Source organism: Spodoptera frugiperda, chromosome 25 (genome assembly GCF_023101765.2).
Source record: "Spodoptera frugiperda isolate SF20-4 chromosome 25, AGI-APGP_CSIRO_Sfru_2.0, whole genome shotgun sequence".
Taxonomy (NCBI): Eukaryota; Metazoa; Arthropoda; class Insecta; order Lepidoptera; family Noctuidae; genus Spodoptera; species Spodoptera frugiperda.
Window position 1 is genome coordinate 397,803 of NC_064236.1, and position 17,109 is coordinate 414,911.

The 17,109-nt window shown below is 34.5% G+C and overlaps 1 protein-coding gene across 2 annotated transcripts in view; it reads left to right on the top strand.

Moving 5' to 3' along the window:
- Positions 1–1,634: 1,634 nt before the first annotated feature.
- The window catches only part of LOC118263463 (tyrosine-protein phosphatase corkscrew), a 55,897-nt gene continuing 40,422 nt past the window's right edge, over positions 1,635–17,109 (top strand). The window contains exon 1 of one of the 2 annotated variants that reach the window (XM_035575486.2): positions 1,635–2,035. In XM_035575486.2, the coding sequence (XP_035431379.2) occupies positions 1,881–2,035 (155 nt within the window). In that variant the 5' untranslated portion in view covers positions 1,635–1,880. The remainder of the gene's footprint in view (positions 2,036–17,109) is intronic. The other variant, XM_035575494.2, reaches the window with a different exon arrangement.

Consider the following 17,109-nt stretch of genomic DNA (forward strand, 5'->3'; position numbering starts at 1 on the left):
AGAGGTACCTACACTTTCCTGTGGGTATTATGGCTTCTTTGAAGTCGCAAACAGCATATCGTATATTATTGCAATGTTAAGTTGCATTAGGAGTGGGATTTTAAGGCTTGCATCATATATAATGATATATTAACTTGTCACAAAGTTGAATGATGAAAACAATACATTTGCAGTGAGCGATAATCTCGTGTAGTAGGTTACATTTGATAATGGTCATTACACCGTAAATAACTATTGTTGATCGAAGGGCAATCATGAATGAATTAAAAGATCTAGAGATACGGCTCGTTGATAATTTCACTCGCTATCTGTAATGTCGATGTAAGGTTGGGTCGGCTAGTCATCTACACACGGTGGCAGTTATTCCCCGAACATATGATTGCACAGAAAGAAATTCGATGCATTTATCTTTGCTTATCTGGTTGTTTAGTTGAATATCTGGTATGAACTAGTGGTTCATTTCTTTGAAACATTATCTACTATGTCCAGCAACTTGTTTTTTGGCAAGAAATCAAAGTCCACTTGCTTTGTTGTGATATGGGGTGGTAAACAAGCTAGCAAATCACCTGATGGAAAGCAATTTGCAGAGGGCCACACCACCAGAGGAGTTACAAGTGCGTTACCGGCGTTTTGGGGCTAACCTCCAAAACAGTTTGGGGGCTGAGATTGGGAATTTGGGGATTGTAGATGGATTCGATTTTTTTTAAGAGCTATGACTATGAGAACTGCGTATGATAAAACGTCATTATGTTGCGTCATTCATTAGGAACCTGCAAATATTTTATTGACCGTTTTCAACATAGGTAATCAATTATCTGTCTGTGACGTTGGGACGTAATTTATAAGATTTCCTATAGATTGCGTTACGAATGCAATTTATAGGCCATAAAAATACTTAGTCACATTTAGACTCGTCACAGTGTACATAATACGTGCGTACAATAATCTGTTTCTTTGACTAACTGGGCAAGTAATGTGTAATGTGAAATACTTCAAGGTTTAGAAATTACATAACAAATTGACAATCATTGTATTGCAATTGAGATTCAAATTACCTTGTTTCCTCATTAGGATGCATTACTGGCATTAGAATAAAGTTGCAGCTGTTGCAGCGCACGCGTCCTTTCCTGTAGTGGAGACCTCAAATATAGGTATATAGTATATTATATATAAGTATAGTATCTTATTTCTTCTAATCTAAAAGGAACATAAGCCTGGTTCGATGGGTAATTTCGTACATTTTGGGAAGTCCTGCAAGCGAATTCCGAGTAACACGTACGTGAGGTGTGTTGCCAGATTAGGTACCCTCTTTGCAATTGTTGCAATGCTGCATATTTGAGCACCTACCCTTTCCCACGATATTATATTAAAATGTTTTCCCTATAGTATATAAAAAGTAAAATGAGTAAATTCTAATTCTAGGTAAATTAAAGAAAAAAAAGAATACGTGTAGTGTTGAGAACGAATCACATTTTCCTTAAAATCTCAAGAGATTATGAATTAGCAGATACCTGTAATGACTAAACACTAAGAAATACCCAACGGAACCGTTAGCCGGTAGGTACACACACCTCCAATAATAATTATATCGAGATGAAGTGATCCTCGCGGAGGGTAAACCCCAGCCGTGAGTCGGTGGACGTCTTCGAGGGACGAGCATGTTGCCCCTCCCCGCGTGCATTTGTTAGTAAACTCGACAGGCCGTAGTAAGGGCGTCACAAACGCTGCGCGCGCGCAAACTTCGATCGAGGCAACATTCAATCGTGAAGTAGCGTGCGAAGCGGATCGCTCAGCGGTGACGGTCGCGCGCTTTCAGTTTACGAATTGCGACAAGTTGACAGTTCTAGTGGACTCTACAGTTCAAGTTGAAGAGTACAGTGATGTCGAAGGATAGCCAACGGTTCAGCCGGCTGGGCGTGCTGGCGCCGGCCGCGCTGTCCGCCTGCATGGACGCCTCCGTGCTGGCCGTGCCGGCTGCCGGGGCCATCGTCTCCACCGTCCTCAAGGAGCTCAGCAAGGCGTTCATGCTGAAGAAGTAAGTGCTATGTATATATATATATTTACTTATAGTATTTGTTTATAAAGTTGATTTACTCTCGTGTAGTTAATGTTTGTTTAGTTAGGCACTTAATTTAAGTTTACCGCTAGCGACATTTCAATATTAAACTTTTTTTCATTTTCTTTGATATTCCGCGGAAAATAGGAAGCTATTTGGTTGTGATTATTGTTATATCAGTTGTTACGTTTGTCATTAATGTTATCGACATGGGTTTGAATAACATAGTAATTACGATTTAATAGCGGATTAGTCTACTCAACAAGTCTAACATTTGATTGTTTTTATCTTAGATATTGCATGCATGTGATATTGATGCCGATAGTGCCAAATTACCAATTGAACTTATAAATAGCTTAAGTTGGATAAATAAAACCATAAAAATCTGTTTCCTCATTAAAGGAATTGCTTCCAACTTCCTATTTATGCGCGAGCGCGTAAATATTGTTGATATTCGTATATTTTGTGCTTTTCTTTGACTTTTTCGAATCTGTTTTAATTTTAATTTTATTGGACAACAATAACGTTCCCTCACAGAAACTAAACAAGGATAAATATTATAAGCAAATAAGAAAAGAAAACATAAATTACGTTGAGAAGAGTATTTTGGGGTCACATACCGTATACAGCCTGATTTTTTATACATCTGTACGTATATCTGTACGTCCCGGCCGATATAAGTACCTTAAAGAATGTTGCAAAGCGAATTCTGGTTTCGATAAAAAAGGGTGTGACCGAAAAAGGTATAAGATCGTCGTGACGACATCCTCTTACTCACACATACATGGTAACACCATGTAGGGGTGTATCAGATGAGAGTACCACCGTCGGCCACTTGGTATTTGTTAATCAGCAATCAGCTGAATTATTACTCATCTCTACTTAATTTCAATAAGTTTATGTAGGCTTTATATTTCACCCCTTGAGGCTGAAGTTGAGCAACTAAAGAGTCAAAGATGTCTTCAGTTATAACTACCTGATCAATCGCTTTTAGTAATTGTTTCTCTTACCGAATTTCCATATTAAATTAATTGAAATAATAGTTTCCTCAAGTAAATGACAGAAAAAACTGAGAGTAAGTTTCGCGCACACTGCTCATGAATAAGAGTCCCGTTGTGACTTGAGGCTTGTAGAGCTTTTCTCAATTCATTTACGTGTGTAAACGACTAACATAGAAGTATAAAGAAGAAATAATACTTTCTTTTAATTTTATGTGTAATACGACTACATCGAATTTTACCGGCGACCGGTCGATTGGTTAGTTGATCAATTAAAGCTACTACACCAATCGATAAACAGTAACCGATGTCGATTATTGAGATAGATCGATAAATGTAGTACACCCTAGATACTATGTCTTGCCGCACCCAGGGTAGGACGAGTCACTCGATGATTTCACGCTTATCTGCTTACCTTATACGTCTACCATCTATGTCTTTTGTCTAGCTACGGCTAGTGCACTACTTAGTCCCACACGAAACAAGAAGCATACCGTAGGATTCCTATAATTACCATATATTCCTATAATTCCTATAATTACCATACTTTGCCAATTCATATAAATATCTAGGTGACGAAGAATGAGTATCACAATTAAAATGCTCAGGCGCGTCCTAAAATGGTAATAATGACATAATTTTCTTAGAACCTGTACTTATGTATTACGACAGCAGATTGTGTGCACATAAATGGATGTAGGCTGTACATAAACTAAAGGAAGTTGACATTTTCTACTCTAATTTTGCATATCAGTGGTCGCATGCGCCGCTTTCGGAGGTCACCGTAGATACTTACACAACGTACGTGTATTGTAGAGGTAGAGAAACGCTTAAGGTATAAAATATATATACAGTGAAACTTGGTTAAGTGGGACCTGGATAAGTGAGAAACCTCCACAAATGGAACTCATACTGAGGTCCCTACCCATTGGCACTGAATTACCTCTATTAGTGGGACAAACAACCCTCTATATCTGGGATTCGTTCTTTTGATTTATCATCTTAGTTACCTCTATAACTGAGACAGCAAGTGAATTTTAATGCATAAACCTCAGTAACTGAGACAACATCATTTTGTTTGTTGATTTACTTATTCTTATTTATTTATAATGTGCACATAACACATTGTTTTATTTAAGAATCACACCTCTTTATGTGAAATAACCCGTATGTTCACCTCCATTAATGGAACCCTCTGTAAATGAGACAAATATTCATTTATACCTGGTTATCTGAGACACTGGGTTAGTGGAATACCTCTATAAGTGATACCAATTTGAAGGTCCCTTGGCTGTCTCACTTAACGAGGTTTCACTGTATATGTATATAGGTATGTATATTTTGCTAGGCAAATTGTTGCTCTTTTGGTCGTATAATCATATCTGATAAAAATAAAGGATTATTATGTATTTTAATTTGGTTTTTCTTTTAATATCGGTAAAAACAATGTAGTTTTGTCCCATGTTGCATAAAATTCATTAATGGTTTTAACTTGTTATGATAAAGATAAAGATAAATTTATTTGTCAGAACATGTGTACAAAGTGATGTTACATAGGATGATATTGATTCAACATGTTATGTCTATTAAGACATACAAATATGATACAAACATGTTAAGAAATATACAACCTTTATCGCGACGTCACAGTTTTGTTTGATAATTTCCCCAATTTATTTTAACAAGAAGTGTCAAAAAGTTAATTATTAGTTCTACCGTACATTAGTAGTGCCCCTAGCGAAAAAGTAAAGGTAATCTTAGTATTACTTATATTTTTTTAGTCTGTGGAACACGACTCATAAGTAGAAATTGATTTACCTTGTATAAAAGATTCATAATATGCATGAATTTAAAATATAGGTTGCTTTATATAGTAAGGAGATAGAGACCCATCTTTAAATCTCTCGTTTCGCGGGATAGGCAACGTGTTAAGGAAATTGGTGTATACTTAACAAATAAGGAAAACGGCGCAAAATATTATGTTATTTGGAACGTTTTGAATATCTACCTAGAATATATCAGTCTATTATCACGTTAGAAACCTGTTCCTGCAACTTTGTATTAATTTAAACTTATTTTGACCGCTGCTCTTTATTTGCTTAATTGGAAATTAATTGACGTCTGGCTTATTTATAGAAAACCAGTGTTTCTGTTTCTTACATCGCGTATGTTTTCCTCTCGGATATTCCCCTGAGAACTTTGAATATCCTGCAGACGAATTCCTAAGAAAACATTAGGAAATAACCTCATAGAAGCTTAACATTTTTGGTCGACTTTTGGAGCATCATCATCAATTATCAGCCACTGGACATGTATTGCATTCAATGACTTCCAGAATGGCTGAATGTGAGCAAGCAACCGGTATTTGACGACTCCCTGCCTTTACCTGTATTGGATAATAAATAATCCATAATCCTAGCTTATTCGAAATACTAATAAGCTCAGATGTTTTCGTGCTTTGGTATTTTGTACGATGTACATATGTAATTGCTTTTCAGGGCATGTGAGTGATGTTTATGTAGTGTTTAACAATGCACTTACAAAATGAAATGTAGATACTAGATATGTGCCCTATTATTAAAATAGACAAGGAAACGCAGGTGTAGATGTATTTTAGGTTGTTAAGATTCACGTGTGAGATATATCCAGTACCTTGTTACAATCACAAACATTATCTTGGAAAGTATTTTCATTTAATCTTATCTTCAGGGAATTAACTTGTAAACATACTTCCGTTTAATTTAATTACCGTTGACTTTAAGTCACTTTATTCTTTAATTCTTGTATAGTAAAACCTAATTTCTATTAACGAATCTACTCTATTCTTCTCACTTTCTGTTAAATCATGTACGTGACATGCTTTTACAGACAAATATCAAAATTAGCACGGTAATTAGGAGTTACTGTGTAATAAACATATTGGCTGTGTGACTTTGGTTAACGCCTTATATATAGAGGATGCTTATAGCCCTGTTGTGCATTAACCACGGGTCATCGATGTAACAAAGAAATTAACTTTCATCCTAGTATACCAATACCAAAAAAAATGTATTTATTGTTATTATATCCTAAATCTGTTATGATGTCTGTCTGTCTTTCAAAATAACACTCGATCTCGTAAATTATAAATAACATATTGAGATCAAATCGTTTCAAAAACATGTTTATCAATAACTAAAACAGATTGTAAGTATATAAGACTCCATAAATAGCTGTACAACTCTATAAAATAAGTAATCTCATACATAGGAATGATAAATGTAGCGACAGAAATAAATTATTTATTTATAACATTTTTTATAGCTATAGTTTTCTTTTTTGTTTGATATTTAATTTATAATTACACGTGGGTCATATATTCAGCAGAGTTTTCTCAATCTGGAGCTGCGGACTACCTAGCGGATTTACCGGGGTCCGGGTCGAGAAGCAGGAGTAGGAACGGGGTGGTTTTTAGTCAGTAAGAGTCTGACACTCCCTCTCGCCTCGCTTAAGGCGGGAGAAGCCATTGGATGGTTTTCCCCCATAAAAAAGACTCTTCTCAATGAACCCTTTTCTTCCCGAGGGGGTCGTGAGGACTCTAACGAACACCAAAATTCCCTATCCCTAGGAAAAAGCTTTACCAGAAACGGTACAGCAGTTATCGAGTTTGATGCGACCACACAATGATTCAATCAGTATGTTTACGTTCCTAATTTTTTTACTTGTTCAAATCTTACTTATAGTAATAAAAACTTGCTAAAAGCGTGGATTTATTTAAACAAAATTAAATATGTATTAGGATTGTGTGGTGACTAAAGGAGTGCTTAGACGGGTTTTCTAATAACGATATAATTAATACGGATGTAGTTGATCATTATTCTATGATTAGTATTTGCTTCAATATACTTTGCATTCGTGTAAAAATTTAAAGGAGACAACTATAAGTGGTCTCTGATAAACTGTGATCATGTTCACTTTCTTACGTTGAGGTGGCACAAATCCGGCAGTGTTTGGGCTTTATAATGTAATGTGTGTGATTACACTAAATAAACATGTTATTCAATAAGATTACAAACAAAACGCCAAATGTTTTGGTCCAATTTCGGCAACGTTTGCCGAATTTGTAGCTCTCGGTCCGTGAGCCGTGGGCAGACGTGACGTAACCAATGTTTGGACCAACTTTGGCGGTCACGGAGTCTTTTGTACCGAGGTCAAAGAATCCATTTATTATTATGCTATTCTGGACTTCCTGTCCACTTGGGATCAAGTACTGATAAGTTTAAATCTAATGAGTGATTTATGTGGTACCGATAACTCTCATTTTTAAGGTGCTTTAGGGTAGGTCACGGAATAGATTATTAAGATCAGTTTGTTTTCTTTTTATATATTATTATTAGTTATTTTTCCTTATTTTATTATATTATTTATGTTAAATAATATGTTATTTGAGTCCGGCGCAATGACCTTTTTCTGTCCTAGGTATCAAATTATATTATGTCGCAAATTTCCTTTTCTATCAAAAAATTCACGGAATTAATTCTTCCATTAATACCTTAATATGGTTTTTTCCTTGTCTATGTTTGTGATATAGCTTTGATCTCAACGAATTGCATGACCTAAACAAACAAGGTCTAATCAAAATAAAAGATAAAAATCATATTTATTTGCTTAATAAGCTAGAAATAATTAGTTATTTTATAAAAAAAAACATTTTTATTTTTTGTGTCGGCGTGCAAAAATAATGTACTAAATTGTCGAATGTATAATATTATTATTATTATATTATTTATAAATACTACTATAAAAATATTTATAAAAACTTAAATAAAGAAATATATTATTAAATACTACTTACATTGATAACACATAACACGACTATGTTATGTATTCGTATGTTATGTTACTTCTTATAGAACATTTAAATAATAGACTTCCAGTCCTTTAGAAACGTGGTTAGATAAATATTCTAATTTGGAAAACGATTACTTCGATTTAGAAACATTTCGCATTGATATCCAGAGCGCATGCTGCATGACTCAGCCTCCGATATGCAGCGGAGTGATGTCATCCTTACATCGCAGCTCAGGATAAACCGGACCGATAGCTTTTACTCGCGTTGCTGCGCAGAATACTCACCGTGTCCGGTGGAGATTTCCCCAATATTTGTGAATGGAATTTTTGTGAATTTGATTTTTAGATTTAATTAGTTGTTTGATGACTCACTATTTAAAACTATGCTGTTACTGGATACTTTGATTATATTAAGACTTGGTATTAATCATTTTGACGGACTATATACTAAGAAAGGGTTTCCCTTTAAACACTTAAGAGGAAAACTGTAAAGAAATAAGTAACGAATAACAATAAATATTGTTGTTATGTTATATTTGAAAGGAGCAGTAAACAATTAGTCAGTTACAAATTAATGATTGCGAGCGAAAACGTCAATATTTGTAACATTGTTATGTCAACGACCCACACGCAGCCTTAAATCGAACCCAATGACCGTGGTGGTGACGTGGTGACGCGGTGAAGAAGGTCAGTGAGATTGAACCAACTCTTGTAGCGTTGGTAAACCGATCCATTGAGGTTCACTTTGATAATCCGAAGTAATTTAAACTACTTCTGCAATAGGTACATTTTATTTTCATACTTACATATGTATATCATACAGGTTACACCTAATGCGATAGAGAAGCTACTTACATTAAATGATTAGACTGTAATATTGTTTAAAGAAACAAGGACAAAATAAGGGAATATACATACATCGTGGAAAGCAAATAAATGAATATGAATAAGGGTCGGTTCTGTTAAAGGAGGATGCTTCTAGGGAGCGAAATCTAGCTTAGAGATGGTGATAGATTAATACTAACGCTCCACCAAAAATTTATGTTTTACAATCTCTCCAAGATACAGAGTTACATCGTTGAAAGTATTCACACACTGGTTACTCACGCTGATTTAAGTTTTATTGTATCTATTCAATACTGAGCTGTATTTATTAGCTGTAAATTGCAAAAATGTAAGAAAAAATAAATTAAGGGCTTAAAACATTCCTATAATTATGTTATATGTAGTTCTTTGTACACCAACGAGATGGGGTTGTACAAAATTCCGTGATAATAATTACCCTTCATTCGCAAATATGGGGTAGAACTGACCTTGACAGAACCCTTAGTTAATTTGAATGGGGGTGCTATTGATTTTTTATTTTTTATGTTGAGGTGGGTCGGTAGGAATGTTTTGATGGTACAGAGGTAACGTCCTAATTTTAGTTCTTGTTTATGAATATTGATTAGATAAGTTTACATATTTTTGTATTTTTAATTATTAGTAAGGGTTATCAATTAATAGTCTGGTTAATTAATAAAGCAAGCGTCTCGGAATGTGAAAAATCTTTGTTTTGACTACGTAACACTTATCTCAAAATATATTTATCGTAATCCGTCCGCGTCTATAGCAATTTGATGATCAAAGATAAAAAACTATATTTTGCTCATTTATTGCAAATATGTCATTTCCTATGAATGTCATGGTATTTGTGTGCATACAGATATTATAGAGAACCGGCCTAAGATAAGTAAGTTTTCAGATAAGTGCTATGTGGTTTCTTACCAACTATTTCACATTACGAGGTTAAATCCTTAATTTCCTATATTATAAGGAGTTTATTATGCAATTATAGCACAATATTACGTATTCAATCTTGATTAAGAATTGTTGTACCACTTACTGTATTGGGGTAAACACAAGGTCTTACCTATGTGTATGTGTGCAACAACAAAATGCATTTATTGATATTCTTTATATATATTACTAAAAAACTCTAGGGTGTAATGTAAGACACCCTTGTCATTCTTATATGCGAAATCTTTTCTTTATGTGAAGTTTTAAAGGGTTAGGTTAGTTATTTATAAAAATATCATGTTACTTTACCCTTTGTCAATGAACCAATAAAAGTATGTGTTGCTAAAATTAGCTGGGTATCAATAACAAAAGACGGATAAACACGTATTTGCATATTCTGACTCACCAAATATTAATTAGGGATGTATATTAAATATTATTTGATTTTAATTAAGTGTGGCTGTTATTCGATCCGATATTCCACAATGTATGTTTTACACAGAAGGTTTAGGTTTTTAAAGTTTATTTTTTGGAAGTACCTATAAACTTTTTGCGGCAACATTAGGTAGTTCTTGATATAATTATGTTCTACTAAGACAACCCCTATACAGCCATAGTATAGAATACTTGTTCATAAACATAGTTCAACCACAACAGTATTTAGTAACACCATATAAGAACACTAAATAAACGGATGTTTAGTCCACACACTCGTTGTCATATCGTCCTTATTTACTTTGTTACAAAGTCGAAAGTTAATTACCAGTCGATCAATAGTACGGGTCACTTACTGCATTACGCTTGTAAGTGTATACTTTTTATCACGTATTGTTTAAAGAGCTCTTTATTTGGCGGTAAACTCATTAAGTTTCAAGGTACGGCCGCATCACCGCATAATTACGCTATTAAAATAATTTTCACATTAAAAGCTACATATGGGGTGTAACCTGCGTCAATCGACCGGTAAATCATGTACTCGCATTTAGTTTTAATTGTTGTATTGAACAATATGGCCGCCGCGGCCCATTCATGATGTACTGTTCAAGTAATTTGGGGCCTGATGGTTTCTTTGATGCACTTCAGACGTTATAAATTATGATAATAACAAAGATTTGTAAATATGCTGTGAAGTATACATACTCATTTCAATAATGTGCATTTAAAACAGTGCACAAGTACACAACACAACTTCTAGAAAATAATTTACCTTCTGTTACTTAATGAGAGAATATAATCTTGCTCCTTTACATGCAATTTTTTAATCAGAAAGCACATTCTCAATATTCTCAAAGATCCTAGTGTTGTCATACTAATTAAAGATTTTCGTTTTGTAATATTGTGGAAATTACTTGATCCGTCTTCCAACCGTTGTCTGTAATGAACCCTATAATTATTATGTACTCGTACATACTAGGTCCCTCCAGGACAAGACAAGACAAGCTCAGGCCACCACGTACCACGTACTAAATATACCCATAATATATGAGTGAATATAGCAATTTCTTTTAAACTTATAATAAGTATTAAATTACCTACTTCCGCACAGTTCCTATTGATGGTAGCGTGATGATTAGTCAATAGCCTTTATAGATGAATTAATTAATAAACTATACAACTCAATTCCAACCAGTAGTTCCTGAGGTTAGAGAGTTCAAATCAAACAAATACAATTTACAAACTTTTCAGTTTTGTAATGCGACATTAATTGGCTTGTTTTTGTGTGTGATGATCAAGAGATGAAATTAAAAGGCATTAGTCTTCTGACGGAAGGTTGTACGTGATTGTCGAGTAGGAGATCTTGTGGTTGGTCTTCGGGTTGAGTAAGGTGAATGCTTTTCGTATGTTAAGTAGAGTTTGTGTAGTTATTGACGAAAATGACTCTTATACACAACCATTAAAAATGAATTGTATGACGTAGTAAGTTTATCTAATAATTAAACATTTAATATGACGTCGGAGTGCTGTCGGTTGTATAATCCATTCCCCATCATAGATCATAGATGCAGTATCTGGTTACTTGGTAACCAAATATTGACTTGTCGGTGTTCCAGTACAAGACAACATATCAATTGAATCGCCATGGCATGAATGGTTACTCGCATCAGTCAAGGGGGTCCATTTCACCCTGTCGTCCATCTCTGTCACACACTATTGAATACGGTAGGAGCAAGAGAGATATCCAATCATTTCATCCTTCATATTCAATCTAGCTATGCACTTTGAAGGACTGCAACATTTGATTTATCTGTGTCGTGGGAAAGAGATAGCATGGTAAAGGGAATATGTGCATCTCTGTCCGACCAGTTAGATAACGTGTGTAATACCTGTGTATTGCGTTACACAAACACATGTTAGGTTTTAGTGTGTAGTGTGCGTGTCTCGGGGGGAGGGTCAGGTGACGAAGGTGGTAGCTAGTATATCTACATGTCACCCTGTGCATCTCCCTTTCGTTACTCATTTAAACTAAGAACAGACTGTATTTTTATCATTTGAAAGAACAAGCTGTGAATAATTAGCTACAGCGTCTTTATTCCTCTCAAATACAAAAAGCTACGAAGTAATTTGTAATCAATTATTTTCTCTCAGTTATGTCATTCGTTCTGTTTACTAAGGACGCCTATTGCCATAAATATGGCAGAGTTTCTGAACCTAATCTATTACATAACATATAAGTATGTTCGAAATCCAACACAACCCGAATTGAATCACTATTAAAAGAATCACTTCAAAACATTTTACTTAACTTTAAAGATGAGACATAATGTGGGGACTGACGTCGGTTTATACCCTAGGTACTGATGTAGTGAGAGTGGTTTTATCTAGGCCAGTAACCCGAGACCTGTTGCTGGACAATGGTTTCCATTTCAGCCCGCGGCTGCAGCTAACTGTCCTAGCTACTGCTAGACAAAGGCCTGCCCACTAGACAAAGCTTTGTTCACTATGTTTGCTTGGTGGATTGACATTTTCTAACTTGCTACTTCCGCGCGGTTTCTTTCGCTCTACTTAGTTCCTATTGATCGTAGCGTGATGTCTTATAGTCTATAAAACTATAGCCTTTCGGCAAATTGGCTATCCAACACAAAAAATATTATTCGAATCGAATCAGTAGTTCCAGAGATTCATTAAATAAACTAGCAAACTCTTCAGCTGTATGTAAACATAGTAAATAGGTACTTATAAAATTATCCGATACAACGGTTGACACAGTGCGAACCCTGGCAGTTCAGCAGTCGAATGCTCTTAAATCTAGCTTAGCCTTAACCATAAAGATTGCAGTTAATAAGATTTTCATGTCAAACGTTCTATTGCTATGGCTCTCGCAAAACCTCACTTTACTGCAAGTGAGTGATAAACAGAATCAATTCCAATATTATTGTTATCATTACTCTAAACATGTAACAATAACTTATATGATTCATTCTAGACGGAATTCACCAATTGTTTGTTTCTAGGTGATAGATAAAAACTTATTCCTCATTTTGTTATAAGTAGGTCAAAGTAATATAACTTTTTACATGTAATTTGTGTATTAAAGAGAATTTAAAGTAGGTTGATTGTTCCACCCGGTTCCCCGGATCATGTATCGTCGCTTAACACCAGTCTAGATAATAGACTGACCGCGATTATCAAATTGTAAAGAAAGTTACGTCAGTATTCAATGAATTCTAGATAACCTACATTTGTTGTTGCTAATCAGCTTTCCTTGAAAAATTCTTTTTTGAACTAATTTCTCCTCATTAGATTGCAGTTCGACAAATTGCATTAGTTCTTTCACAGATTTGTTTAAAATATGTACCAATTTTAAAGAATAGTTGATACACATATACTTGTTGATTTTACTGAAACTGTACAGTGTAGACATCCATTCATATTAAAAGGACAGTAATTAGGTAAATTAATTCTTGAAGTCTAGTACTGCACTTACTTTGAGCTAACATTAATGTTCTGCATATTTCAAACACGAATTTTCAATAAAGACTATCCTAATATTACTTACGGTACTTAGAATTTCTAAAGAAGAGAGAAGAGATTTATCTGCACTAGACTATTTGCATCAATGGGATATTCATATAATCACATTCATAGTATTATCAATAATGTCCGTATAAAATAAATATACGTACATAAAAAGAAGTTTAAAAAACAAAAAATCACAACACATTTTGAACCTACAAATCAAATTAGCAACAAAGTAGACTAATATAATAGTCACAACGCTTGACTTCGCACATTTTTAATATACCTATATAACGTTCCTAGGTAAAGAAAAATTCTCACATACACAATAACTAGGCAGCTAACATTGTTAGTAACATAATGACAGTCGTACATAATTATTTGTATCACTTGGAGTTAATGCCGCGAGCAATGTTGATTATGTATAAATAATGTGGATGCGGGCTGTTTTGTAGCATGTGACCGCTTGGTGATGTGCTGATGATAACTTAATACCGTTTTACATTTAATTAATGAATTAATCATCAACACGATCAGCCCTTGTCAGTGCACTCTTTAGGTCATAACCCACTCAACTAGCTAGGCTCCGACACGGCGTTTTTTGTTTTTGAAACTATACAAAAGGCTACGAGCACACTGCCAGCGCGTTTACCACCTTTTTGTATCAACGTTATGGAACATATCATACGACATACGGTTTAAAGTTCAAATTTAAATGGCAGTTTAATTGCTGTATTGGAGCGGTGCTTGTTATGTATTGTGTGTCATGTCGTTTAGTTACCTTATAGGCCTCTTTAATATCAGAACACTGAACTCAATCCTCAGCGCTTCACATCCAACGAGACATAATGCGATGTTTTAACTTAATGAAGTAAATTTTTCTGGAATGCCAGAAAAATATGGAGAAGTGTGTAGTATCTAATATTTGTAATTAAACTGCTAGACAATCGATTTTAAAAAGATAAGTTAAAGTGCTGCCTTGTTCATTAAATCGTCGTAACTTTTCACCCCTCAGTGTTGGATCTACATGTCAAACTTGAAATTGAAACGCAACTTAAGATTTCTGTGACCCCTATTAGCATTGTGTATGTACAATAGGTACTAGCTGAAGAGTTGTTTCTTGTTTGTTTTTAAAACAATTTATTGGTCCGATTTAAATAATTATTTTTCGTTGGATAAGTCTTTTATTGAAGAAGATTATAGGGTATAAAACATGACACTCTGACTGAATAGGAGTCGAGCAGAGGGTGTAGCAAGTGCTTAACACTATACAATGTATACATACCTATTGTAAAATTCTTGAAACTAAGTCTGATGCATGAAAACAGTCCCTACTACACGGGATTCTTAACATACTTGGTGAAGAAATGTTTCATCACTATAAAGCCGTTTATTTACAAAGAAATATTCCAAATACTACTATTGTTGCATTTAATACATATCTTTAGATACAATAACAATAGGTATCTACTAAGTATTTAAATAGAATGTTTTACTATGTGTTTAAATTACTCTTACATTCCGTAAACAGCGATTCTTTGTAATCTGAATGAGGATTCACACGATATACTTATATTGCACAAAGTTAACTTAAAGCTAACTACTTAGCATATTCCTAGATGACATTTTTTATAACTAGCATCTACTGGTGAGATACAATTAAGTATCCTATCACCTAGTCAAGAGGATATGAGTTACTCGTATCCTCTCTGTATACCAAATTTCATCAAAATCCGTTCACAAACTGAAACTACACGCTCTTCAACGTGTCAGTCAATCACTCTTCAGAGATTGACACGCGAACATACAAACAAACAAGCTTTCACAGCGTGATGTGTGCAGTGTAAAGTTAGAGAGCCTGCCTACGACAGCGTTTGATGATGCACACAGAACCATTACAAATATATACTACAAATAGTATTGTTTCCGTGACGCGGCGCTTATCTTTAACGCACGGCTTTACAAGTGAAAATTTATGTTTCTTTGTTTCCAACAGCTGATGACACGCGGCCATATTGCTGTTTTATTTTACCTTTTCCTGTTTTTTTTTTAAATGCGTATTATCGGAAAATGTACTTACCCGTTTATTTGCGTTGAAAGAAAATATATGTATATTATAGGTAAGTGTAATTAATTACGTTGGAATATATGTATTTTGTGATATAATACATAATGGTTGGGCTTTTTTACTATAATTCTACTATTACCATAAAATCGGATGACCCGAATAATGAAATAATAAAAAAATAACAAAAAGAACTTGTTGAGCATGAGTCGGAACAGTAATAATTTCCTTCATACAATTCGGCGGTTGGTCGGTACACACGCAGTTCCGAAGGTCCCTCCGAAAGGGACTTTCGCTTCCTCGCCGTCAAAATGTGCACTCGTCTGACTCGTTTTGTTCAATTCTTAAGACAGCCGTCCATTGATCTTTTATCAAATTGTATTAATAAAATGGTATGTCTGTATTATGAGCGGTTATCTTCGAAACCGCTATACAATTTAGGTTAGCGGATGCTTTTTGACCGTGCTAGCATTGCCAGAGTAATACGAGTATTCATTTGTATAATAGGCAAGTAATAGTTCTAGTTTTTAATATTTGTATTATGTGAAAGTTTAATAACTACAGTAGAAATGTAGTTAGAGATTTCAGTTTTGATATTGAAAAGAACTACTGCTTGCTGCTACATTTTCATAGTTTGTTTTTTGTAAAAGTCCTCCCGACAGCAAATAATTAACTTAATACTCTTAACTTTTTTAGCTTTTCAGACCATCTACGGTTGAATAATTACGACGAAAGTTGTGATGTACTCTAAATTACGGTTTTTTATAAGGGGAGAAATCATCCAATTAACTTAAAACCTCTCTCCTCTTGGCGCGAGGCGAGGGGGAGTGTCCAGACTCTTAGTGACTAAAAACCACCCCGTTCCTACTCCTGGTTTTCGAGCCGTAGCCCCGGTAACCCGCCAGGTAGTCCGCAGCTCCGAGGTAGATGTAGATTAATTTGTCAATAGGAATGATATTTTGTGATTTTGTTTAAGAACTTTATTACTGAGATTTACACCTTAATTTGTTTCCTGATTTTTATTACATTTAGTATAAAGCTATGCTTTAGCTTTTAATAGTAGTAAATTATAGTAACGGTTATGTTGCACTACTTCAATAAAAACATTATTAGAAAAATGCTTGCCCGAATTGTATTTCCCTGAAATAGGCCTTTGCGATTGTTGTAGGTTTTAAACATAATTTTATTATCTACGCTTTATAATATACACCAAGATCAAAGACATCAACAGTTTTAGCAAAATACGTAATGTTTGATAATATTTGATATTGATCGAAGTTTATTTAACGATCTCATATATATTTGCACAACACTCGGTAAATAAAACCTTCGAATAATCCAAACAAACCGATATTTTATGCATTTTTTTTGCTTTTAAAAATACTCGACCTAAAATTTTGCGGCATTCACCTTAGTGTGTGCTT